The following is a 27,623-nucleotide window of genomic DNA, read 5'->3' on the forward strand; positions in this document are numbered from 1 at the left end:
AGTCATTTAAATGAAGATTGCTTTTTGTTGTTGTTATTGTTGCCTTTGACAAATATTCGAGTTTTCACCCTTTGAGACCATTTACCTGAATTCACATTGCGTGTACTCATCAAAATCAAAGCAGGCTTTTTGTTTCCTCCATTGTAGCACAGCACACACGGTATAACTGGCCAGTGACTACTCCTGCAGCAGCTTCATTCAAAAATGAATGGGTGTTTCATGGCAACTGTGCTGGGTCGATTGTACTTAGAGAAGTTAAAAAACCATCAAATTACGAATCTGGGAATGCTAAAGAGAAAGGCAATCACAAAGTGACATTTTTAAGAGTTTGAAAGCAAAGTTCAAATACTCAGCATTAAGAATGAATTTACTTGTTGAAAACGTCGGCTAGTCAAATTTGGATGCCGTTTTCGCTCTACAATGAACTTTCACTGTCTTCTGAGTGCACAATTGAAGTTTGACCGTTATGATTTTGCTTCCTCCTGTTCCTCTACATTCTCAAATCTTAGAGCTGGTTCACGCTTTCTGATGGCAGTATTCAGAGACACCTTTTACCCACTTGTAGACCAGCTGCAGCATCTTCCATAATCTCCTGACCACCCAAAATGGACACTTTGGAGCTGTTATAGTAGGAGGTTGCAGTGTCGAATCTAATGTCAAGTTCACATGTCCTGTCTTTAGTGTCTCTGTTAAACTGACAACTGCCCCCAAGGACTTCAGTAGAAAGCAGAGAAGCAGAGGAAACAGGCCTGAAATTAATATTAATGGCCTTCAATACATGGGCAGAAAAGCACCTGGCTCCTCTTTCTGGTGTAGTGAGGCCTCTGGGTTGGGTATGTTGCAGCAGCAGCAGCTGCTTGGGAAGTGGAGGCTAGTGTTGTATGCTACACAATGATTCCCAAAAGGGGGTCTCGAGTTTCTTATTCTCACAGCCTGGTTTGTGCAGCTGAGTTTTATTATGTCTCTGAGAACAATATTCTCCCTGCCATGGAGCTAACATTTGGGGGCCTTTCCTGGGGCAGACATTTCCTTTGCTGATCTCAAATTCACCTGCTTTCTTTCCTGGCTCTGCTTGTTGACAGCTAGGAGCACAAGAGTTGTGAATTGAGCTCTGTGTGTCTACAGCAGTAGGAAGGTGTCAGCCTTTCATACACATGGAGTGGTCATAGGTTATTCAGAGAAGGATCTGAGGTGGTATTTGTTGTGGGCAAAGAATACACGCACTTGGGTTGTACAGCTGCTTTCTTTTCTTGGAATTGACATTTATGAAGAAGACAATGCTTGCCTTACTGGGGAAAAGGGCCACAAGTGAAACTGTTTTGACATGTAAATCAAAGCCAGGAAACCTTACATTTCTGTCCTCCCAAGTATGATTGGAACCAGCACTTAATCATGTGATCCACTGCCAACTCATTGGTTTAAAAAAATCATTAACTGATGGCATCAGAACCAACTAGGATGTCCCGTTGCTGTCTAGTTCCTAGTTTATATTTCTTACCAAGATGACCAAAGCCGTTTCAGTCCCCAAACTAGGTTGGCACCTAGATGGCAGTGGATCCAGATTATTCACTTCATAAAAGACCACCTGGAGTTGGGTTGTTGCAATACACTTTAGCACCTTGTTTAAAAAGAATAGATTAGTCACTGGGCAATAATAATACACCATGGAATTATTCATGGAGATATAATTTTTCCCTAGTACCTGTAATAGTTTCCCCAGAGCTTCCTTTAACACTGCTGGCATGTGATCAAGCATTTATCACCTGCTTCACTCCTTTAAACAGCCTTCTTTGGCAGTTTTAAGCTGGCATGATGAGCATGGCTTGAGTATGCATGTGGTTCACCTCAGGCTTCCACGAATCTTGTCCTCTTCCTAAGGTGGAATGAAATGAAAGGCATCCATTACAGTTGTACTTCAGGCACAGCCATTGATCTGGGGCCTTAAATTGGAATGGATGTAAGTGGTTTCACCCACAGAGTGCCTGTGCTAATGGATGGCAGCAGGTCACCAAGGAGTCCTCCCCACCTTTCTGAGGGTCAAAACAGAACAAGTGCCCTTTGCCACTTGAAATACCTCTGTAATTTGTGCAGCCCACTGTGCTCTTGCAAGCAGAAGAGTGTTTTGATTCCAGAGGTTGACTAAGGCTTCAACAGGCCTGTTCCATTGCTGGGAAGCTTCACCAGAGCCATCCAGAATCCCTTTAGATCATAAGCATCTGAGGGCAGAGCATCTGCGGCAGCTAGACTGGTGACTGGGGGCGGCCGCCGAGACCATATAACACCGGTCTTGAAAGACCTACATTGGCTCCCAGTACGTTTCCGAGCACAATTCAAAGTGTTGGTGCTGACCTTTAAAGCCCTAAACGGCCTCGGTCCAGTATACCTGAAGGAGCGTCTCCACCCCCATCATTCTGCCCGGACGCTGAGGTCCAGCGCCGAGGGCCTTCTGGCGGTTCCCTCATTGCGAGAAGCAAAGCTACAGGGAACCAGGCAGAGGGCCTTCTCGGTAGTGGCGCCCGCCCTGTGGAACGCCCTTCCAGCAGATGTCAAAGCGATAAACAACTACCTGACATTCAGAAGACATCTTAAGGCAGCCCTGTTCAGGGAAGTTTTTAGCGTGTGATATTTTACTGTATTTTTGGTTTCTATGGAAGCCGCCCAGAGTGGCTGGGGAGGCCCAGCCAGATGGGCGGGGTATAAATAATAAATTATTATTATTATTATTATTATTATTATTATTATTATTATTATTATTATTGTAGTAGGTCAGGAGTTCTAGCAAATCTAAACTTTTTTGGATAATGCCAGTAGCAGTGGGTGTGGCGTGGTGGAGATGCTGCTGCTCCTTTAAAGCCCTAAACGACCTCGGCCCAGTATACCTGAAGGAGCATATTGTTCACCCCCATTGTTCAGCCCAGACACTGAGGTCCAGCGCCGAGGGCCTTCTGTCGGTTTCCTCACTGTGAGAAGTGAGGTTACAGGGAACCAGGCGGAGGGCCTTCTTGGTAGTGGTGCCCGCCCTGTGGAACGTTCTCCCATCAGATGTCAAGGAAATAAACAACTACTTGACGTTTAGAAAACATCTGAAGGCACCCCTGTTTAGGGAAGTTTTTAATGTCTGATGTTTTTAATGTTCTGTTGGGAGCCGCTCAGAGTGGCTGGGGAGGCCCCGCCAGATGGGCGGGGTATAAGTAATTAATAGTAATAGTATAATAATAATAAAAAATTATTATATCTGGACAGGGCTGGGGCAGGGCAGCAGCAAAGCCACATGGATGCACTGGAGGGACTAATCTGAAGCCCCTTCCGATGGACTGGCATGTCCTCAAGATCACTGCTGCCCTGCCTCAGCACTATCTGGATACGTATCAATGACATGGTTATATGGAGGGTGGCTCCACCTCTGTTCATGACAAGTAAGTTTGCTTGTTTGATTTTTGAAAACAACAACATATATGTGACGAAACATTGGAAGGCCAGAAGGGGTACATTCTGCAGGGCTGGTTTACCAGTATAGCAATTGGCCCCTTTAGCAGGGGGGTGGAGGGTATAAGTATGTCAGACTTGGAGACGCAGCTTTGTATTCTGCCATGGAGATCATAAACCCTAAGGCCACCCCAGTTGAGAAGAGTGTTGTCTTTTATTTCAGCAGGACCTGGGGTCTGACTTCAGACTTGGCTCGCAAGGAATTGTGGTCTAGCTTGATAGGGCCTGGCATATAGTGCGTGCGTGTGGGCAAGCAATTAAATTGCTAATGCTCGTAGGTAATCCTGCATCTGGTGTGGTCTCAGGCTGAGCAGGAGCTGCAAATTTAGTAGGCTCGCCCGGAGCTGTGGCCAAGGCCTAGTCATGCAGAGTGGGCCCATTAATAATGTTCACTTTAAATCAGTTTAGATTAACCAGTGTCATATCTGTCAGGGATGGTGAGCTGTGAGAGTTTGTTGCTCTTATGAACATTGATTTAGATTAAGTATCTCCCTTGCTTTTTTTCCCTTTGGCCTTATTATGCTGATATAATTAAAGTTCCAATATTTTCTGGTTTGTGGCAATGCAGAGTCTGGGACAGACGCCGCACTCGTATTAATCTTTATTAAATGGGAATGTATTTCTCAGAATAGAGGACAACAGCTAATCTTGCCTATCCCCAAATATGCTATCGATGTGGAGATGCTGTAGAGTCAATGTGTGAGAGGAAGGCTTCAGAGATCTGTGCTCTGTGCTTTGCCAGGAAACCTGATTTATAAGGAGCCTGGCATATCCTTCCCCCACCTCCCCCACTAAGCATTTGGGAGAGCTGAAACTCCAGGATAATGGTCTTTGTTTAAAGGATTGCTCTGCAGACCTGTGGAATGAAGATTTGGCTTTGGCTGCAAAGGAAGTGCCCTTTTGAACCAAACAATAGTAGAACTTCACCCTAATGACCATGTGGACTATAGCAGGTGCACCTGCACCTGCATGTCAGGTGGTTTTGAGTTCTAGAACTCAAACCACCTGACATGAAGGTTGATTCTGTCACATCAGTTCATATGTCTGTGCAGAATGGAGAGAGCTGGTTCAGGGCAACAAATCAAAAGATGTGTTGGTGAGGATCATTAGCGTGCTCCCATGCCAACCCCTCCCCTGAAAGGATACTGTTTGACTGTCCTTTGGCATCCATCCATTCTGACAGGACAACTGCAGGAGATGGACAGGATAATTAACTGTGCCCCCCTCCCTGCACATATTTTCATGATGATGGGATTTTGTTCTCTTTGGGTTATTCTGGGACTGGGTGTGTGAGCTTATGGAAACTAAAGGCTGCTAGCTCTGGATAAGGCTATCAGCAGGAAGGAGATCCATGAGCTTCTATCACAAGGCTTCTGCCAGATTTCTAGTTCCTGGCCAGCTACATTCCACCCACACACCCAAGCTCTTCATTTGCAATCCTGCACAAGCTAAATTTTCAGTCCGACTCATGCCAGCACTTGTATTTGACCATCGGACACTTGTAGGAGCCTCAGCTGTCTCTTGTTCTGATACAGTCCGACAGATGGACAGACACATTTGGTGCTGCGTATTGGGTATAAGTAATTACCTGCTTTTATGGGTGATTTAGGGTTGCATTGCCTGCTGCCTGATCTTGGGAGAGATCTCACAATAGCAAAAGATCACTCCAAAATTACTAGCTCAGGGGTTCCTAGCGGAGAGCTTCCTTTCCTAAAGCTACCTGTGTTGTTGCTAAACTTTCCTGACTTTAGTGATCCAGGTCCCAAGTATTCCAATCCTCCTCTAACAACTAAGGAGGAAAAATAAATGAGCTGAGGATGTTGTCTCGTGGGTAGGTAGAAGATGACATCTACCACCAAAGCAGCATGGTCTTGATCCAAAATACGCTGGTAGTAGACCCCTGGTTTTGCTTGTATAATGAAAATATGCACAATGTTCTCCTTTGGGAGACTGAGGAAATATTGTGTAGTTCTGGTACTGCTAATACTGCAAGGAACTGCTTTGATATTACTGTTCATTGCCAATTGTTTTCTAGAAAATGCTGTCAGTTGGATAAATAGAATATATACACTATATATTCTAATTAAGTCCAGTCGCGAACGACTCTGGGGTTGTGGCGCTCATCTCACTTTACTGGCCGAGGGAGCTGAATCTTCTTCCACTGCATCCTCCAACTGAGTTGGCTGTATCACTCTGCTTAATGATAGGACTGGCCCTCCTGGCTGAGCTGAGCTGCAGGCGGTCATTGAGTGGTAGTGGGATCAAGCATCAGAGCTGGGAGATAGAAAAAGGCCAAAGCATGTCAAGACACTCGTTGAAAGGCAAAGGCCTAGCCTGAACAGAAAGCTGGTGAGAAGAGCTAATGGCCAGCCACTCCCAAGAGCCAGAAATCCTTTACTGCCTGAGGAAATACTCTAACCTAGCTTCCCCAACCTGTTGCCCTCCAGATATTTTGGATATAGAACTTCCAGTGGGAGTTGTTATGGGAGTTGTAGTCCCAAACATCTGGAGGCACAAGGTTGGCAAAGGGTGCTCTAACCTGTAGTCAGTGGCTTACTACATGTGGCAACACTGCAGAAAGCTATCAATTCCGGGTTCCAGCCCCAGCAGTTCCTGATATCAGCTCTTCAAGAGCCAGCAAGAAAGTTGTGTTTTGTTTGTACATGCCAATTATTTCAAACAGTGGCATAAATGGAATTGCCCAATTTTTAAACGATGAAGAGACTGTTCTAGTTTGTTTGGCTCCGGTGAACATTTCAGTCCTCTGTTTCCATCCTTCCTCCATAAAGGGTTTATCTCTCTGTTTCTTTGTTGAACGAGAAGTGGGCCTTTTCTCTACTTATGATCACTAAAGGTCTTTTGCAATCATGTTGTTTTAAGTTTTTTAAAAATCAATGTTTGGAGCTACGAGATACCTCTGTGCACAGCCATATTGTGCTGGTTCACCCCTCCTTCCTTGATAAATTGCTGCTTGTGTATGATAAATATGGTAAAACTTGGGGGTGACTGCTACTCATTCAATCAGAGCAAGCCACAAATTACTGGGTTGTGTAGAGTCTTAATTTCTTGTTATTTCCGTGTGGTTTCGAAACGGCATAGTAATGAACCACAAAGTGTATCATCTGGGTAAGCCCTTGGACAGATGTCATTGGGGCTAATACTATTTTCTCAATCCCCCAGCCGGCTCACTTCAGCAAAGAATGATCTTCCCTTCTTGTCATAAGCTCGTGTTTACATTGCTGCCGTGTGTAGCATTGGCTCCTTTGCTCCACCTCGGAAGGGCTGAATCTCAATGGCGAGGAAAGTGGTTTCCCTCTGTTTGGGAGCTGTTGGGATCAGAGTCGCTGGGTTCATGGAGAGATGATTCCATATCAATCGCCTTTCAGATCTGCTGAAGCCCTGAGCGCCCCACCAAGACACGTGGCTGAGCAGTGATAGCTGAGCTTCCCTATTAAATGCTTCCTGCTGTTGTCTGAATGTACAGCCTCTGTTCTCCCCACCTGCGTTGTCTTGGATGCTCTATCTGAGCCCTGCTTGGGGTCTTGGGGCAGGGACCAAAACAAAGTGCTTATTTTATAAATGGGGAACACCAAGTGCCTGAAGCTTGAAATGCACATGGATCTGCCATGGTCCAGTGCAAAAGTCCACATGGAGAGAGGGGGCAGGCAGGTAATGGTTGCTGAACCTTTGCTTCCACTATATCCAAATTCTATATCCTGCTTCTGATGGTGGCAAGAGTTTCTTAAGGCAATGCATAAGCTGGAGATGATGCAGAGTTGTGTGCTGCTTCTGGCTTTTCTGTGTTTTTGAATTTTGGTAATGGAGGTGGTAGCCTTTACCTCGAAGATCAAATATATTCTGGGTCCATGGTAATGAACATTCATTACAAAATGTGGCAAAAAGGAGGTCCTGCACAACAAACATTCTCCCCCCAAATGCTGGACTTTTTGTGATAAGGGGAAATGCACTGTGAAATGTTGGACAACACTTGCTTGACATTGTCTAATCTCCCTGCAAACAAAGCAGGATGAATGCTCAGCAAGCAGGTCATCTACAAGGGTCCTCCAACTTCAATTGTGCAACCTGAAAAAACAAGAAAATCCTTAATTAAAAAAAATTAAAAAATTGTGCAACCTGAATTTGCCAGCGTGTCATTGAATCCCACCCCAAAATAGTGACGTTCTGAAACCACCCTCAGTTTTTAATAAAGCAGCAAAGTTAAGAAACAGATTGTGTTGGGAAGGAAGGGAATGCCAGGGCTGATTCAAAATAACATTTCCTCCACGCATAAATATCTGCGGAACTGACTCACCCCATCTCTTCCAGCAGGTGTCAGCGCAGAGCACAGAACGGTAGCTTGGGGATGGACAAGTAGAGAGGAAGGGAGGGGGGCTTTGAAATGCAGTACCATAAAAAAGCCCTCCTTTTGCACTGCTTCTCAGCACCCTGTGAGCCCCGTAGAACTGGGAAGGGTTCCCCTGAAAAGGCTGCAAAGTGTGTTTCAGGCAGATAAGTCTTTGCCTTTGAAGTATGGCAGCAAACTAAAGCGCCTCCCTCTTGTTGTTGCTGCCAGCCACTGAGAATTAATCACAGCCACATACAGATAAGAGTACAAAGCAACACAGAGCATTGTGCCAGAGAGAGAGGCAGGCAGGCAGGCAGGCAGAGGCAAGCAAGAATGAGAGACATGTGGTGGGGTGGACCTAGGGAAAGGAAGGACGGATCCAGAGTAGGAAGGTCAGGAGGAACAGAATTTGGCAGGCAGGCAGGAGGTGCGATTCCTATTCGGAGTCCTCCGGCAGTGTGGAAATGCTGGCAAACTGTTCTGACTCTCTTTCCTTTGTACTTTGCATCTGTTTGCTTGATGCAGCTCTCATTTTAGGGAACATTCTATCTTTGACTCCATAGAGCAGAAATACAAATTTGTGGTCTTTGGGAGATCTCTCTCTCTCTCTCTGTGTGTAGGATATATATACAGTGGTACCTCAGGTTAAGTACTTAATTCATCCCTGAGGTCTGTTCTTAACCTGAAACTGTTCTTAACCTGAAGCACCACTTTAGCTAATGGGGCCTCCTGCTGCTGCCACACCGCCGGAGCACGATTTCTGTTCTCATCCTGAAAAAGTTCTTAACCCAAGGTACTATTTCTGGGTTAGCGGAGTCTGTAACCTGAAGCGTATGTAACCCGAGGTACCACTGTATATGCCTTCCACTCAAGGGCTGTGGGGCTAACGTGTTTAGGCCTACATGTTGGCAGTGGGCAAAGCCAAAGTCAGCTGTAGATGAGATCAGAAGCAAAAGTGGGCAGGGCCACATCTTCTCTCTTTTCACCCCCTGTTCTTCCCTGCTCATGAGGCTGCCAGGGGAGATATAGATTGGTCATGCTAAGGGACTGAACTGACTGCTTCCAGAGGGCTTCCCACCCATCCCTTCTTCTGTCGCTCCATCCATTTAGGCCGTTTGCCCCATTTCCACCTTCCTTTCCCTCAGGGCTCCCTCGACCCACACGAAATTATGTTGAGGATTGCATGAATTTAAGCTAACAGCTGCAGTTTGAGCATTGCTGATTTTTTACTTTTGCAACTTGCCATATTTGGCAGGTGTGTTTGCTATCTTCAGACAGAGCTTGTGTTTATGACCATGTTATATATCTGCAGAGAGCCCAATAAAGCATGTAAACACCATTATTGAAGGAATATCGAGTCTGCAGCATCAGGTGGGTGGTTGGGGAGTCAGGAAATGCCAATAATAAGTTTGCTTGTGTATTTAGCTTCCTTGTGTATATGACTGCCATCTGATCATCTTTTCCAAAATGACATAGGAAGTTTGTAATGCAGCCAAGAGATAGTAGGCAATAACAGCAGGGACAAAGGGCTAAAATCTTTTTATCCGGCATAAAATAATTGATCTGTTGAATTGCAGTTCGGTGGAGTCTGAACACAGTGGGAAGTGGGTCAAGTTGTTGTCCTTTCAGAATATGAACCTGATGGAATTGTTCAATTATCCATGAATACACGAGTGGTAAATAGCAGCATCAAACAAAAGAATAGTATTTGCTGCCAGTGATTTACCTAACCATTTGGGGCAGATTGGCCACTAGCCACCATCTATTTGCGGCAGGAAGCTCTGGATACAGATACCAGTTCATGGGAGGGCTTTCTTTTCTTGGCAAGGCAAGTCTGTTTGTTTAGTTGCTATAGTCTGGAAAGATTCACATTAAAGATTGAAAGCTAGTCGCAGAGCAATCCTATGCATGTTACTGAGAAGTAAGTCCCACAGATTTTAATGGGACTTACAGGCAGTCAAGATTGCAATCCTGAATGCACTTACTTGGAAGTAAGTTCTTCATAACATGTACAGGATTGCACTGTGTAGTCTACTTGATGCTATAGAGGTGTCCATGCTAATATCACTTATGAACATGGGTCATTCTCCAGTTTCTAGCCTTCACAGGTGTTTATTGTACTTCGCCAGCTGTGCTAGTTGGCAGAACTGTCTGTGGCTGACGGGAGTTGTTGTTTGGAACATCTGGAAGGTACCAGGTTGGAAAAGCCGGTCTACAGCAACACCTATTCATCCTTTTGCAAGTTCCATCCTGAGTTTCTGAACTTCCCAAAGGTGATTTGTGCTTTTGTTGGCTGATGCTTGGGAATTTTTTCTTTATGAGATAGCACCTCTTGTAGAGCAGGTTGCTTGTTTCTGATGGTTAGCCAACACCCAACTGAATTTCTTCCCTGTACAAGGGGATGGTGTCTGACTTCCTTCAGAGCAGCACTAACATTATGATGACCTCTTTTTACTGGGGTGAGTCAGGCCCTTTTACTGATGGTTTGTATCTCTTTTAATAGCTGCGTTGTTTTTAACACAGAAGGTTTTCACCTTTATCACTGCTTATTGTACAGCTCTTACAATTTCATTGTTGAGTTGTGTGTTTTTGTTTTTCTCATAATAATCCATGTTGCATGTCATGTGAGCAGCGGAGAGGATGTCTTTTTGTGTGCTCTTCCTTGGGAAGGAGTATTACTTGTGGGTCAGCACTTCATTACCCATGTTATGCAATCACTCTGCAACTCACTGTTTGCTACTCCAGACTTGACCTAGTTTACATGATTTTCCCTGGGTTTCATTTGTAGGCCATCTTAAGAGTCCATTCTGTTTTCTGAGTCCTCCTCATAGGCGCCGACTCCATGGGGCTTGAGGGGGCCCGAGCCCCCTCAAAAATTCGTTTGGGGGGGCTCCGCCCCCCCAATAATCTCCGGCGCCCCTCCAGCAGAGCGCCATCGCCGCCCCTCCCCCAGCCCAAAATGCACAGGGGGGGCGGGCTGCATGCCTCCTGCCCTCCCTCCCGAGCAAAAGCTCCACCCAATTTCCTTTGGAGCTGATTAATAGGCGCAGCACGCTCTCCCCTATTCGCTCACGAGGAGGCGGCGCCACTTTATTTGCATATTCATGAGCTTATTTATTATTCATGAGCTTTCCCGGGCCCCCCCAATATTTTTTATAAGTCCGCGTCGCTGGTCCTCCTGCTGTATGTCTGGGACACATTTAAGGCAAGTGTGTTCCCATAAGCTCAAGATTTCGAATTTGGAAAGAAGTCCAGAGCTACAAGTAAAGAAACCAGAAAATTGTTTGCATGGAATAATAATAATTTGAATGCTAAGTGAGGAAAGAATTAAGTAGCTATTTACACATGGCATCAGAATGATCTTTTTGCACCTGTGTTCTAGGTGTATAAATGAAAACTCCATGCTACTGAGTTGTGTAACATGGTTTTAAAGAGTTTTTCCCTTTTATAAATATCAGGTTTGAATTTTCTTCCTGTGTTCTTCTGCAAAGCTACTGCTCAAGTTTGGGCTACACCTATGGTTAATAAATCACTGAGGATGCTCATCAGTGGCCAGGATGTGTAAGCAAGGAACACATTATCATCTTATCTCCTGTTTTTATATTGTTGTATATTCTCTAACCATGTTACATTTTAAGATTCTTCCCTGAATAATCCAGCCTAGTGCTGTGACTGACTTACATGAGATGGAGTGAATATGAGCAGAATTCTCAATGAGAAATTAGCTAGAGTAATTATTAGTATTTGAGTAATTATCAGCATCAGGATAAGGAGAAAGGTTAATAAGGGGCTTTTTTTGGTAAATGTTTATTCCCCTGGGTGGAAGTGTGGAATGGAGGGCAGGAAGGAGGATGTTTCTTAGGAGTGTTGCTCTGATTTACAGATACCCTTCTTCACATCTCATGCCTCTGTACCTTCCCACACCTGGTGGGAGATGGGGTGTGGAAGAACCTAGATGGATAGGACTCCTTCACAGTGCCACTGTGCCTTAATAGCTGCTTTCAAATAAGGATCAAGAAACTGTCAAATTCCAGCTGTGTTAGAGTCCTACCCTGCTTCAAGCAGGTGAAGGTGGAACAGTCCTGGAGAGGTGTGAGCTGTAAGTCATTTACTGCATCTCATCCCGTGCTTCTGGTACTGAATTTGGTATATACATATCCTTCTCAAATGCATTGTAGTTCCCTGTTCCTTCCTCTGCTTAAAAGGCCTGTTTCCTTAGTTTTCTACTGAAAGTGTTTTTGCCTACACTGCAAATGAAGTTCTAGGAGATAAAACCAGAATTCCCTCTGGGACAATAGGAAAGAGACCAAAACTGTTAACACATTGTGGCGGGTGAGCCCACTCCTCTACGAATGCCTGGAGGATAGCAAATACGAAGTGTGGCAAAAGCATCTACAGCTGTCCTTAACACTTTAACGAAAACAAAGAACAAGAAGCATCTTGTCCATGGGTTTTTGTAATCTGATTCCTTGAGCTGGAGCAGCTTGCACAGGGCATATTTGTCGGTGCACTTACCGTGCCAGAAGTCTTCTGTTTTTCTTGTGCAAGACACTCGGTCCCCACCATATCTAGCTTTCTTTTCTTTTCTTCTTTTTGGAAGTATAGAGGTGCAGACTTGCAAACAGCCATTCACTTTCCCCCTACAGCAAGTAAGAATCATTGCTGCACAACCAGTCAGAGCAACTCTGTACAGTAATGAGATCTTGATGACCATGTTGCCACTATTGCATGATGATAAACATGCACCTGATAGTACGCATTGACAGTTCTATGACCCTATGAAACCACAGGAACACAGGAAGCTGCTTTATGCTGAGTCAAACTATTGGTCCCTCTGAGATGTCCCACACACCCAGAGCTTGGAAAGTTTGTTTTAAAAAGTAACTAGTTATAGTTCAACTTGTCAACCCCCCACCCCTCCCCTTCCCTAATTGCACTTGATATTTGTCCCTTTGCAAAATAGACTAGTTCAGTTCAAATTCATCCAAATAATCCTTGGTAAGTTTATTCAGCATTTAGAATGTTACAAGCTTCTGAGCTGAAGTGTAAAACACAAAAACCAAGAAACTAAGAAAAGACACACATAGTGAAATGTGAATTGTTTATAACACACGCCCCCCAATTATTCTCTTTCAGCTTTAAGGCCCAAAGAGTCTGTAAAGAGGGTTTTTAATAAATAAAAAATCTAGACTGAACTAGAAATCGTTCAAGTTCTATCCCAATATGAACTTAATTAATGTACACTTCACACAGGCAATTATGGGAACCGCTTTCAGATGCAGTTCAGAGATTTTTGAACAAATTCCCTGAACGTCATTAAAACCGAACTAGTTCCTACTAAGCACTGAGCACATAGCAAGTCAGCTCACATCCATCATATTTGTATTCTGCTTGGGGATCAGTGTGACACAGATGGAGTTCCCTCCCTATACCCTCAGAACAGTCTTCTGAGGAAGGTTAAGCTGAGAGAGACTGTGGTTGACCTAAGGTCACCCAGTTAGCTTCACGGCTGATCAGGGATTTGAGCCCAGCTCCAAACACAGCATGCTATCTTCTGTGCCACCCTGGCTCTGATAGCTGCTTCAATGACGCCGTTGTACAGGCTTTTTATGTTTTGCTATTGGAGATCTCATCCACTTACCTAGCACTACATGGCGGATTAATATAATTGTAGAATTACCCCAGTAGTTAAATGTTACTGCTGGAATGACTTAACACACCCACAGATCGATTTCAAAACTAGGGTAAGAGTGTATTGATCGATTGTGCTGTGAATACAGCCCATAAAATGACCGGAAGGGTGCATTCGACATGACAGTGCATCTTAGGTGAAATTGTTGCCATGTTGAAGAGAAGAAGAGCCTATATCCAGCTTCTCACAGGTAGTGCCTCTAGCTGATAAAGCCACCAATTATAGTCCCAGATAATAACAAGTATGAAATAGGTATAATAATGTATTTTTAGCAAGCCAGTGGGTTTTTATAGAAGTATGCAATGTTTAGAGTTGTAATGAGTTCCTTATCAGATATAATAGACTCTCTTTATAACAGATGTGGATAATGTGGGCCTACAGTTGTGGACTTCGGCTCCCATCAACTCTAGCCAGCAGGGCCAGTGGTGAGGGCTGGTGGGACTTGTAGTAGCCCAGGTACCTCTGGAGGGCACAGGATAGCTACCCTTTTCAGAATGAGAGACAGAAGTGAGCTACAGTGGACAGAAAGTCAGACTTGGACCAGGGGGAACTGGGTTCAAATCTCCACTCAGCCACAAGGCTCAATGGCTGAACTTGGTCAGTCTTAATCTTCTTTTGACCACAACTGAATACTTTTTGAACTCTGAAGGTGTGTTGGGCTTGGGATGGAACAGGCTCCATCTCTTAAGTGTGTTGGGCTTCAGAAACAGGCTCCATCTCTTAAGTTCTACTCCTGATTTCTTCAGTGGACCAAGGAGAGCTTCTTAGTTGTGCCCCCAAGTATCTTCAAGACATCAGCTCACACGCAGAGAGTCAACTCCACAACAATATTCCCCTTGGAGTTCTGCTAAAGCACCTTCTTTTTGGACTAGGGCAACTTTGTGTTACACTTGTAAGCTACTTTGGATGTTTTAATAGAAAAGAGGTATGTGTGTAAATACAGACAAGAATCTTTCGGAAGTATTCATAAGGCTTTTCATTTGGGCTGGTTTTGGATGTTTTGTGTGGGTGTTTATATTAGTTGTATCTGTTTTATATATTCTCCGTTCGTATACGTTTTAATGTAATGTTCCTGGCACAGAGTCTTCGGAATTGGAGAGGCTTAAAAAAAAGAAAGAAAGATAAATCTCAGTTGCATGTACAAAGCGAGGTTGATTGCTAATGCAGATATTCTAGTAACTTCAGGTAGTGGCCTATTGACAAAGCTTTTAGCATTCAAATAGAAATAATTGACCAGCAGGGGGTTACAGACTCTTGTAATGACCTATATTTGATATGCAGGAGAAAGAGCTTGCGGAATCAATGGAAGCTCCCCTTTCAGGGCCTTGGATTTCAGGCTAACTCAAAGACTCCTACATGTTACAATAGAAGCATGTGTTTAAAATGTAGCACATATCTGCTTGCTTCTGTCCTGTGCTCTGTGGCACAGCTTCCTTTCACTGTGTCTGCACGGTGGGAAACATGCAGCAGGGAGACAGGTCAATAGCGGCTCCCTGCTGTATGTTTGTGTGGTATACATGCAGTGAAAAAGAGCAGGTATGCCTGCCTCTCGCAAGGATGGTGCACTGAGGGAGGGAGCGACAGGCCCCTAGGAAGGATGAGGAGGGAGCTGTTGGCAACAAGGAACTCCTAGAGACGGGCCTGTGAGTGAAATAGTGATTTTAGTCAACCTGAGGGTCAGGCCCATCTATGGACTGGGATACGTATTAGCACAGTAATTGGAGGGACCATTGCAGGACTTCCAGCAGGAATTGGCAGCTGCAGAGACGCATTCCAGTGCTTCCCTCCATTTTTGCTGTGCAGCTGTCAGGCTGCGTGTGAGGGCTCCTGACAATTGCACCTGCATTCCTGGACACCTTCACCACAGGCCCAGGCCCTGTTCCCTGTAGGGGGCCAACCTCCCCACGTCTCTGCCTCTGTCTGTCAGCCTTCCTTAGCTCAGGGGTGTCTCTCTTAATCAAATACATTTGTTTTGTAAAACTGACTAAAAATAATCCGGGGCTGGTGTGTGCTGGATGTTGGCGGTGAATCAAAGGCGCCGCTCTAATTAAACGGGCCCCAGTTTGTTTGTGAGCCGCATACATTTCCATGCTAATCAGCCACACGCCAGGATCCTGCCTCCTAAGCCCCACTTCCTTTGCCTGATTGAAAAGTATGCAAATGGACGGATGGAGTCTATTTATTGCAACGAGGGAAATGAAGCTGCAATGCGCGCTGTGGGGCTTTATTTGGGGACTAGGGTGGGGAAGCGCTTTGGTTGGGGGCGGGTTGTGAAGATGAAGGATGTCCCAGTTACTAAACATTGCCAGTGGAACTAGAGGGAACAAAATGAATTACTCATTTCCCATTAAGTAATAGCACAGCCAGGCACAATTTTGTTTTTGTTTTTATGTGGCTTTGAATGTGTCACTTAGACTTTTCTGCACAATTTACCTACTACTACTGAGATCCAGTGGGAATGAATGGAAGGCTCTCTGACCGAGGCCCTCTGTGCTTTCACTTCCAAATCAGTAGACTATTCCCCTATATGGGAACACCATGAGAAATCTCCAAGAATGGGAACTACATGGATGGTAAAGTCAGGAGGTGGGGCTTGGTCAGGGCCTAAAATTGAACTATTATTGTCTGTTGGACATTTGATGGGTGCTGTGTGGAAAGTGTTGCTTTCTACTTCTGGGGAAATAGAACTGCTATTTTCCTGGTTCCACTTCAGCTTTACAGACAGGTTTGTTTTCTGTAATGTAATGTGCTGGGTCCATCTTTTGGAGTGAGATTGAGGGTGATGGGTGCAGAATGAAGAATTCCCACTTTTACTGCCAAATGTTGCACTTGCCTGACAGAAAGAATGGAGAAGCGGCTTCAGTACCAGGCGCAAGAGACAATGGTGGGATTTGGTGCGGATTTTATGTGCCCACATTTGGTTATCCAGGAAGCTGATAGGGTGAAATAGTTTCTGCTTTCCTATACACCTCTCTCTATGTAGGAAAGTACTTACGACATGCATCACCCAGAAACATATATAAAAGACAAACTGAATTTCTAGAGTCTGTTGGTAACTCACGTTAGCCACTGCTAGCATGGTAATAATAAATTAATAATAAATTTTTATTTATACCCAAGCAGATACTTTCTGGGCAAGTAAATGACTCATGCTCAGCAGCCAGGTGGCAGTTAACTTTAGAGAATTAACCCTGTTGTATTTCCTCCCTGTCATGGGTTGGCTGTGACCCTGGGGTGCCTTTTTAATGTGGTTATGGCTTCTATAGTGAAAGCAAGGTCTTTAGGATAAGCTTTATTGTCACTGTGAGTGGTAATGGGATTAGAGCATTTACTATATCCCTTGCCTAGAACAAAGGTGCTGGTTTACCTTCTCTTCTGTTATGAAATACAGGCTATGGGGAGGCGGAACATGGGTCCTTGATCATAAAACAAAGGTGATTATATATGTTAACTCTCCACTAATGTTACATCAAATGCACTATGCCGTTGATACTTAGGGAAAGTGTGCTAGGCTATAAGCTTTTTGTTGCTCCACCTTTTTTCCACACTAGAGAACATTTTAAGAACGGCACAATTGCTAGGTTGCTGGGAAAGATCAGCAGGGGAGAAATGCTGATCAAAACAAAGCTTAAATAATCCAGGTGTGTGACAAATGGGGTTGTAATAGCTGTCCTGCAAGTGTGTTGAGAGAGTTAATGTTAAGATGAGTAAAACATTGCATACAATGACCATATGACAAAGAAGCTAGGTTGTGATGATTGTGTTCATACCGATATTTGGCAATATTTCTGTAGTTGCACATTAGGTGGGATGAAGTTCCCAGTAGATTAAACTCTTCCTCAACCTAGTGCTCTCCCAGTCTAGATATGTAATGGAAGGCTCACCCCAGTTAAAACAGAGCTTTGTGTTTCATCTCCTCTGCAATGCCTGTGTGGCTACCACTATTTCTCTGCACACCCCTTACCAGCCATTTGCACTTTCTTTGGAGCTATTAACACATTATCCAGAAGTCCCCTGCTTCATTTAAAGTTCATTAGATTTAATTGAAGAGCATTAATGTGCACTGAAGTGCATAATGTAGTTTTATTTTAAATGGAAACCAGGTGGAGCTATTTCTTGTCCTAACTCTTTCTCAAGGAGTAGTTTGATTAATGAAAGGAGGCAAAAATAAAAATAAAAAAATAAGGCAACTTGGATAAGGGTTCTAAAGCAGCAAGGGGATTGGGAGGGGCTCTTGTTGGCTGGCAAGATTAGGTTGATGGTTCATTATTTCCCCTTAAATAAAATATTTAGAAAAATGCATGAAAGATGGGTTTCTGTTTTGGAGAATCATCCTGACCAGGGGTAGGCAACCAAAGGCTCTGGGGGCCAGATGCGGCCCAATTGCCTTCTCAATCCAGCCCACGGACGTTCTGGGAATCAGCGTGTTTTTACATGAGTAGAATGTGTCCTTTTATTTAAAATGCATCTCTGGGTTATTTGTGGGGCATAGGAATTCGTTCATTTTCCCCCCTTCAAAATATAGTCCGGCCCACCACATGGTCTGAGGGACGGTGGATCGGCCCACGGCTGAAAAAAGTTGCTGACCCCTGATCCTGACTCAGCATTTCCTTCTCTGCTTCTACCTGTGGCAGCCAAAACATGCTGTTGGGATGGGGTTCTTGAGATTTCCATTGGGCTGATTTATCAAACATCAGCGCATGACTTTGGCCTAGTTGGAAGTCATGAAGTTTTAAGGAACATGGTGGTGGTTGACAGGGTAAGGGCTGACTATCGTATACTGTATACCTAAAGCTCCTCATAGGTTTTTCTTTCTTTCTGTTCCCCCACCAGCTAGCTATGGTGTGTATTGGCACATTATTCCTTTGCCATCCAAAAAATGTCTCCCATCTTGATGATACTAGGCATCATAACAGCAAATGCTAACGCTGCCGCCTTTTCTTTCAGATCCTTGTGGACCCTGCCAATCCCATTGGACGTTCAGCATTGCAGTATGAGAATGTCATAGCACATGATGGCAGCTCCATCTTGCGGGACTTAGTGCTCAGCCCTGATCTCCAGTACCTCTATGCTATGACTGAGAAACAGGTAAGAACTTGAGTTTGTCCACAGCTGGCCCTTTTACGTGATTTTAAGCTTAGCAGTAATGAGGCACAGCCCTTTCTCTCTGCATAGTACATCTGTGTGATATTTCTCCAGCACAGTGTGAGGCAGGACTGTCAGATTCTCAGAGCAACCAAATAAAAATACTTTCTTCGAATACATCACTCCCTTTATTAGTACAGTTCTGATTAGATGTCGAGCTCATGGAGTGATCATGGAGCTCATTGCAATAAAAGTGCTTGTGTGAGTGATGGGCTACACCTTTACTTGATTCAACACCAGAGCGACAGCTCTCCTGAGGGCTCCTTTTTAATGAACAAGCAGATTCCATCATCTGATGGGTGACAGCTTAGGCAGAACTCTGTGTGCGTTGAGTTTCAGCACGCCCTGCAAATGGACAGAATCAGCCAAATGTGCAAGTGTGTTAAAGCTCATTGTGCGCTGCCAGCCATCACATGATTGCATATGGTACAGGTGGTCACCACAAGCAAGGGCCGTGGCTGGTCATGAAAAAGGGGCTCTTGGTCCACTCATTTTAACTCCGCAAGAAACTTCTCTGCTGTTTCTATGGCAGCACAGTGCAAGTGCTGTACTTTGCCATTCCCCCCACCAACAACTAAAGACCCAAACTCAGCTTTCCTCATTAAACCTTGCCAAAATTGGTATGGTGTGCATTAGTCACAAAAACATTTGTATTATCAGTTTAAGCTGCTTAATCCTTCTTGGGCTGCTGCGCATATTATTAGTTACTCTTTTCCAGAATAACTAATAATATATACTGAGTGTCCAATGCCAAAATTATTATTTTTCTGTGTTTTCTTAGTCAATATAATTATCTCATGAATGTAATGTTCAAACTTGGCAGGACAGTAGCAGACCAGTCACATATAAAGTGAGATCTCATCCTTAGAGTAAATAATACATGGGTGAGGGAAACTAAAGCCTCTCCTTGCCTGCCACTCCATGCTTGTGTAAAGTTTCCCACAAGCACCTGTTACCCAGTTGATCTCACTCATTGAAATCAGGGGAATGAGAAAGCACCCAGTGGTGGAGGCCATAGGTAGACGGACCTTAGGTAGGTAAGCCACAAACAGTGGAAGTGCCTGGAAGCGCTGACCCATCCACCTTGTGTTCATGAAGCAGTGGGCCCTTGCTTTATACACGACTGAGGGAGACCTGGGTGTAAATGAATAGGTCTGCTGCTACCATGTCTGGTTTGGCTCTAAGAGTCCCCCCTCCCCCCCCATTTTGCTCTCAGGTTTCTTTTCATAGAATGAATAATATCTATTTGAGTCTGTCCTGAGGGGAAACAAACTTACTATTAGGAAGCAGATGAATCATGGGTACATGCAACATCTCTTCTAAAGCAGACTCATTAGGTCTGTTTTGCAAAAGCTCTGTCATTTGACAGATTGTCTCTGCTACAGGTATTGGAGAAGTTTCTTTGCACTCCTCCAGCAAGATAAACTGGTGTTTATATGAGTTAGGAGCACTGTGGCTGAGTAGCCCAACCTTAATTCTCTTGGGCTGCAGTTTCTTTACCTTTATTCTCCTCTTGCAGTCTGTCCTGTAGCTAGGTCTGAGGATCCTAACTGCCCACTAAACCAGGAGAGGGAGGACTTCAGCCATGCATGATTTACTTTGTGTTTTACTAGAACTCTGCCAGCCGGAGCCAGGTGCAAAAGACATACGCTTATAATTAAAGAGCTAGGTTCCTCTTAGCAGCTGCTGAGGACGGGGATTGTTTTGAGTATCAGAGCTGTTCTGAGCTCACAGCCCTTCTACACAAAAATTCAATCCCCAGTTGCCCAAAGCATACTTCAGTGCAGCAGTCTAATTTCAGGGAGTCATTTTGTTGTCTCTGTTGTTAAAGAATTGGGACTGAGAACTGCTTGCCGATCTACTGCGAATCACCAAAGGTCTCCCAGTAGATCCTGATTTACTTTCTGCCCATGCCTGCTCTAAATGAGTGGTTTGGATCATTTGGGGTTTTCCTTTAATTAGGGACCATTGGACCACAGGGGGGAAATGTTGGGGATCAAAAAAGGTACCCCTCCTCTGGATAGGTTCACACTGGGTATTCAGTGTGAATCAGACCATGGGTTGGATGACATTAAAAAACGAACAAGATCCAGGCTGCAGACTCCTCATCCCTGCTCAAGACTGATTGTGTACAACTGGAATAAGTGGATCTTACAAACTAGTATCTAGAGCTGCTATCATAGGAGATCCACCTCTCCCTATTTAGGCACTGTTCTAGGTTTCCTGAAGCATTGTTATTTATTTTTAAACCTGTTATTGTCCACATAGAACTTTAGAGTGCTGAGCAGCATAAAAATAGAAAAAATAATCAAAGCAACATCAAGACAGCATAATGAAAACATAAAATAATTCAGAGTCAGAAAACTGGAAGGTCTTTGCCCTTCTCATCAGCAGATCAGGATCAGCATAGGTTCAGCCAACTCCAGAAGCCTCCACGAATAGCCAGATGTTCACCATGCATATAACGATGGGTTCACACAGGTGTTTGGCCAATGGCAGTGTTCTTCTTCCTCCCTCTTCCCACTGCCACGCCTGTTGGACAGGGGTAGCTAATATGGTGCCCTCCATATGTTTTTGGACTCCAACTGCCATCAGCATGGTCAGAATGAATGCAAGTTGTAGTTCAGCCTTGTTGGCTACCCGTGATTTGGGGTCCTAAAGATAAAAACTAGCACCTTGGGTTGAGCCTGGAAGTGTACAGTATCACTGAAGATCAAACAGGACCAGATAGGTATGTTCTATCAGGGGGGCTCTGTGGTCTGAACCTCTTGGGTTTGCTGATCGGAAGGTTGGCAGTTCGAATCCACTTGACAGGGCGAGCTCCTGTTGCTCTGTCCCAGCTCCTGCCAACCTAGCAATTCGAAAGCATACCAGCCTGAGTAGATAAATAGGTACTGCTGCGACGGGAAGGTAAACGGTGTTTCCGTGCGCTCTGGCTTCCATCACTGTATTCTGTTGCGCCAGAAGCGTTTTAGTCATGCTGGCCACATTACCCAGAAAGTTGTCTGTGGATAAGTTGTCTGGCTTCCTTGGCCTGAAAAGCAAGATGAGCGCTGCACCCCATAGTTGCCTTTGATTGGACTTAACCATCCTGGGGTCCTTTACCTTTACCTTTTTACCAGGCCAGTTCTAGACAGTAATCTGACAACAACATTTTGAGTCAGCTGAAGCTTCTGCATCTTTTTCTGCAGCAGCCCACTTGTTCTACATTACAGTAGTCCTGTCTAGATGTTACTAAAATGCGAATGACTTGCTAGAACAGCTTTCTTTAGGGAAGTTAGGTCGAAGGCGCTCCTAGTCATACAGCCACCTAATTAAGCTCACCAGTTCTAATGCTGGCATTTTACGTGCAAGAGTAAATTGGAACAAAAACACTAGGTTCAGCCATTTAAAGGCAAAAAGACAGTCTATGACTCGGCAGCACAGCATGTCATTCATTGAGGAGTTTTTTTGGGTTTTTTGGATGCAGGCTAAAAGCATTCACATAAACACACAACCTGCCTTTTATGTAAAATGTTATGTGGCAATTTGAGGTGTCTCGCCTAATTTGGTTGATGCAGTTGTTGGCCAATCACAAGTACCTTTTTTGCGGGCACTGCCCTGATGCAGCAACGATGGAGGCATATATAAAGGTAAGGGATGCACACAGCATCTGGCAGAAACACTGCAGTGATAAGTCAGAATTAAGGAGTGAATGGACTACTTATCCCAAATGAGCCAGGGAAGCTGCCCCAAAGGCCTTATCTGAGAAGCACCTGGAGGCTCTTTTACAGCAAAAGGCAACATATTATAACAAACATGGTTGCCCTTTAAACTAGAGAAATAGTAGAAGGAGCTACAATAGAAAATCTGCTCTACATGCCTTCACATACCTCCTTCCTTTTGAGCTCTGAGACTGTCAAATCAGATTTTTTTTAAAATATAACATAGAATTCTTTCCCCTTTCATCAATGATTAGCAGCATTTACTGAAATCCCTGCTCCCCTTGGAATGCATGCCTGTCTAAACCTTTCAGGCTTGCCTGCATGGCTGCTAAATAGCTCTGTAAAAACAGCTTTGTTGTTTGGTAAGGAACTGTAGAGTGGCACACCTGCTACTGATGGAGGCTGCTTTAATGGTCAAGCAGGGCTGGAAAAAACCCAGACACTTTGATTGCCCAGAATCCTAACTTCTGATGCCACCACTAGCAATTTTCTGTATTCAGCTCTGTGCAAGACTGATTCCTAGAAATTTAATACCCCCCCCCGCCGAACTGGTCAGGTACCCCCCAGCCCTGAAAGAGATCTCTGGATGATGTGATTTTATTTTTTTTATTTTTTTGCCCAGTTGCCTTTAGTGAAAACAGCAAGCTATCCTAATGTGGTTGCAAGGCAAGTTGTCTCCATTGCATGCAGCAGTTGAAGAAAGGCGTACCAGATACGAAGCGTGTAGCTTGAGGCTGCTTCATTAGCAAAGTGAGGTGCTTAGCAGCCTCAGCCACCATGCGGGAGTGATCTTTGGGGTGACTAGTGGTGATCTTTCCCTCCCTTTCCCTTTCTACCCTGGCCTCTTTTGGTAAGCATGAGAGTGAATATTGGACTGCTTGACTTTTGTCTTCTTCTGTTAGTTCTTAAACACGACAGGTTTAAGTTTAGGTAAGATAGGGTTTGGAGAGTTCCTAGACAGGATATATTTAGAGATTCTTCTGCTTGTTTACAGTGTTAAATATATGTTGTTGTAGGAGTGATCTGGGAGGAAAAAAGTGCCTGTCCTTTCAAGATCATAGGAAGATACAGACCTTTTTTTTATATAGATCAGGCTATTTATCCAACAAGAGTAGTATGTCTCCTCTTGACTGGTAGTGGCAAGGTCTTTTCAACTGCCTTTTGAATCTGGGACCCTCTCAGATGTTTTGCTAGAAGTACAGTACACTGTAGTGGCAACATCCAATTGGGAGCAGCTGCTGAACAGCTATGGCCTGAGAGCTAGTGGGCATGTTACACTTACTGTACAGAGACCACTTGAAATGGTCTTTTGGTACTGCTGGGAAGGTGTGGAGCGTCTTCACATCAGCCACAGTCAGGAATGTGTTTTACATGTTACAACAGCAGGGCTAAGCAATCACATGGAGTCCACTTGCTAGTAAAAATGCAATGTCTAGACCAGCTGTCTCTAAATCCCGGCTACGTGAAGAAAAGGGAAAAGGAGCATGAGTATTAGAAAGAACCACACAGGGCTCTTCTGAACCCAATATGCCAATCCATTGCAATGAGCATTGCTGTCCAGGACTCTTCTGCTTCCCTGATGACCCCTGTATGTACCATGATGCATCATGACATGCATGTTCCAGAAGACAGGGCAAAATGATATGAAACCAGAGTGTGTTTTTTTCCTGTGTTTGCATGTACTTCCTGTGAGGAAGGAGATTAGTGTGGGGACTTAGTAGGGAGAATATTTTTATTGGAAGGTCAGCACAAAGGTGGGAAGAAATTAAAAGATGGGGCAAGCTTCCCATTCCCTCTGTAACTGGTGGGCTTCAAGGGTTTTTTTCAACATGGACATCTCTGTTAAAGTCTTTTGACAATGGGGTTATTTAACCCTCAATCTGGTGGTGATTAATTTTGCAGCCAGAATCCAGACCACACTGGATATAATGAGGGGAGATTTTGGAAGGTTGCTTAAATGGCTGTGAGGACATTCTTTCTGCCGTTTGCAGGTCCCCTTTCTCTCCCTTTGGCTTAATAAAAACCACTCTCATCCACAGCTTACTGTTATCAGGTTGTTGGTGGAAAGTAATTAAATGAGCAGTCGTAACAGAGCTCAAAGGGCCTGCAGAATGAGGGGATTTTAATCAAATCTGGAGGAGCAATTAATAAAGAGCTTGTAACCCTTTAAGGCAGACTCCTGCTGTCAGATTAAGAAGAAAATGGGTTATGACCAGTGTCTGGAACAAGGACAGGGCAATGCAGATGCCCCCAATATTTTTTTCTTAAACTAGGCTTCAACCAGCTGTGTGATGATTATCTTCAAGAGGGTGGTAGGTAGCTAGGAACGGAGATGCCTGAATGAGAGAGTGCTATGCCTTTTCACTGTTTGAAACTAGGTTTTGAATGCTGTACCTAAATCGAATGAGCTATCCGGTGTGGCATATGACCCACCAAGGCAAATACTGCTCAACAGCCCTGCATAACAACCCACTTGGCACTTCGTTCTTGCTTGTCTAGACCCTGGAGGGAGGAATCAGCTGATTGTAGATGAACAGGTTGTTCCTCACCAGTTCTCCTTCTGATGGGTGCTTTGTGCAGTGCCTTTCTTTTATCCTAGGCTTTGCCAGCCTAGTGCTCTCCAGATGTTTTAAACTATAGCTCTCATCAGCTCCAGCCAGCTTGGCCAAGGGTTAGGGCCCTCCAATAACCTCTGGAGGGCAGAGCGCCCAGTTGGGGAAGCCCAGCTTATTCCATCACAGATGCTGTATAAAAGGAAGCTCAGTCTACTGTTCCTGGAGACCTCTGTGCTGATCGTAGTAGGAGAATAACAAACAGAAGATTAAAGTAACTCATCTGTCTCGGAAGCCAGTATAGTCTGTGCTGTAACTCCTTGAAGCTAGAGGGCAGCACAGAGGTTTAAGTGATGCCTTATGTACACTAAGATCCCATGTAAACGAAAGCTGTGAACCACAATGCCAACTTGTGGCCTGCACTTGCTGTGTTTGTGTATGCATGTCAATAAGTTCTTTTCCAGCTGAGAAGAGGAACAATTTCTGCAGCTTTGAAAATACAGTCTGGGTGACTGTTCTGTTTTTGGTGTGGGGTTTTTGTTGTTGTTTTTGGTCTTGTTCTTGGATCATGATTCATCTTGTTCTGATCCATTCCTCTGCTTGGGTAATTAAACCCACATAGACGCTGATCCATGCATATTCTCCCATGAATCACACTTAGAAGGTACCCCGTTGGTATTAAAATTCAGCAAGTGCCCTATTGCCCAGAAGCCAGCTTTCATTCCATATTTTTGCTGGCTATCAAGACTATTGAGATCAGTAGCGGGCAAGAGTGCTGTGATAGAGATAGAGCTCAAGAGAGGGGTGTTGGTCTTCAGTGTAGTTCTCTCTCTCTCGTACACACAAATCTACATACACAGAAGGCAGGTCTCAGCCTCCACTGGGTAGCTGGAGGTTTTCATAGCCACAGGGTCAACTTCAAGAGGGGAAATTAGGGGAAGGGAAGATTGCACTCGAGTTCAAAAGTCATCTGTAGACAGAACTTTAAAGCAGCTTTGTTAGTAAGTGGAGGAAGGGGCTTTGCCTCCTGAACATCCCACATTGAAATGCAGGGGCTTGGTGGTAGAATCAAGAATAGTTCCATTCTTCCACAACCAGTCTGCTGCATTTGTATGCTTGTGAAGGAGGAAGGTGAACAAGTTGGGGAAGGAGAGACATAGCTTGGAGATTGTCAGTTTCCCAAATATGCCATTTGAAGGTGGGGAACATGTATGCTACCCCACTCCCATTGTGTTAGTTTCGGACAAAATGGCTGTATAATGGCTAAGGAATGACACACATCTTGAATATTACTATCCTGAGAGAGAGAGCCCTCAGACAGATTGTTGTAGTTCTGTCCCATGGAACCTGGGCTTGCTGGCACCTTGAAGCCCTCTTCTCATGACATGCTCAGGGTGAGTGGGTGCATATACAAGGGAACAGGATCATAACGCCGGGCCCCACCTCCCATCTTTGTTTCGTAGATACACAGCCTGGAGTATTTCTGTGCGTAGAACAGATTTGCAGCACCTCCTTTTAGCCCTGTTCCCAGGCTCCCGCTGTTTCCTTCCTCCCCCTTCGAAGCTGCCATGGCAGATTTTGCTTCTCAGCAGATGTTCAAAGAGGCTGCTCTGTGGTGGGGTCTGGACTAATAGCCCCCGTGCTTAATTTCCTAGGCACAGGGATGCCTCTGGGGAATGGAGAGGGACTTGAAAGCTTAAGAGCAGGCCTCTGCATCCCCCCCCTTCCCCCTACTCTGATCACCAGCCTCAAAGAAATAGCAGGACGCCTCAGTTAACACTGGGCTTAGAAAGAGCCTTGGGCTTTGACCTATATTTTGTTGACCCTTTCATGGCTCCTGATGGTGTTTGGGTTTTTAATGTGGTGATAGCAAGGCATGGGATCTGGGGAAATTATTTTAATCCATGATCAAAGCATGGCTCCTGCTCTTCTGTTTCTTCCTCCCCTTCCTCCACCACATGCACAGAAACAGCAGGGTCCTTGTGAGGTTTCCCAAATCTTTTGTTGCCCTTCCCACCTTCCATCGTACCTGTAATTTAGCTCTTTGTAAAATTTGGAGCTTCCTTTTTTGCCCATTCCTGGTCCTACACCTTTAGTAATTTCAGTATGAGTTTCTTTAGGAGGGCAACCTCTGAATATGCAGTTCTACAGATATCTAACTATTCAGGATTTCTGCCAATTTTGTACCTTTGTATGCTTTGTGCCAATTAAAAATTTGTGACTATGCCATACTCTCCAACAGCAGAGGCAGCCAACATAGTGCCCTCCAGATAATGTTGGACTACAATTCCTATCATCCTGAAGGTTTTCAGCCAAGCTGACGGGATGTGTGTGATGGGAATCATAGAGAAGGGACAAAGGTTCATGCAGATGATAAAGGCTTGAGTAGCCTGGAATTTCCTGATAGGAAAAATAATTTAACTGCCTGTCCTTGTTCCTCAGGTGACCCGTGTGCCAGTGGAGAGTTGTGAGCAATATACAACCTGTGCGCTATGTCTGGGCTCTAGGGACCCTCACTGTGGCTGGTGTGTCCTGCACAACATGTAAGTACCCAGTGCCCTCTTCATATCCCTACAAGACTGACAATTGCAGGAAGCCTTCTTTCTTACTCCTTGAATGCTTTTGAAGCTGCATTAGCAGGAGCTGGTAGCTAAGCTACAACTGCTGTTTTAACATCCTTTAATATGAATTATGTGCAT

At 44.5% G+C, this 27,623-nt stretch overlaps 1 protein-coding gene across 4 annotated transcripts in view; it reads left to right on the forward strand.

The window, feature by feature from the left end:
- PLXNA1 (plexin A1) overlaps positions 1-27,623 on the forward strand; it is a 296,620-nt gene that overhangs the window by 130,234 nt on the left and 138,763 nt on the right. For all 4 annotated transcript variants that reach the window (XM_053378005.1, XM_053378003.1, XM_053378006.1 and 1 more), the window contains exons 4-5: positions 18,471-18,611; positions 27,367-27,467. In XM_053378005.1, coding sequence (XP_053233980.1) covers positions 18,471-18,611; positions 27,367-27,467 — 242 coding nt within the window. The remainder of the gene's footprint in view (positions 1-18,470; positions 18,612-27,366; positions 27,468-27,623) is intronic.

This window comes from Podarcis raffonei, chromosome 2 (assembly GCF_027172205.1).
Source record: "Podarcis raffonei isolate rPodRaf1 chromosome 2, rPodRaf1.pri, whole genome shotgun sequence".
Taxonomy (NCBI): Eukaryota; Metazoa; Chordata; class Lepidosauria; order Squamata; family Lacertidae; genus Podarcis; species Podarcis raffonei.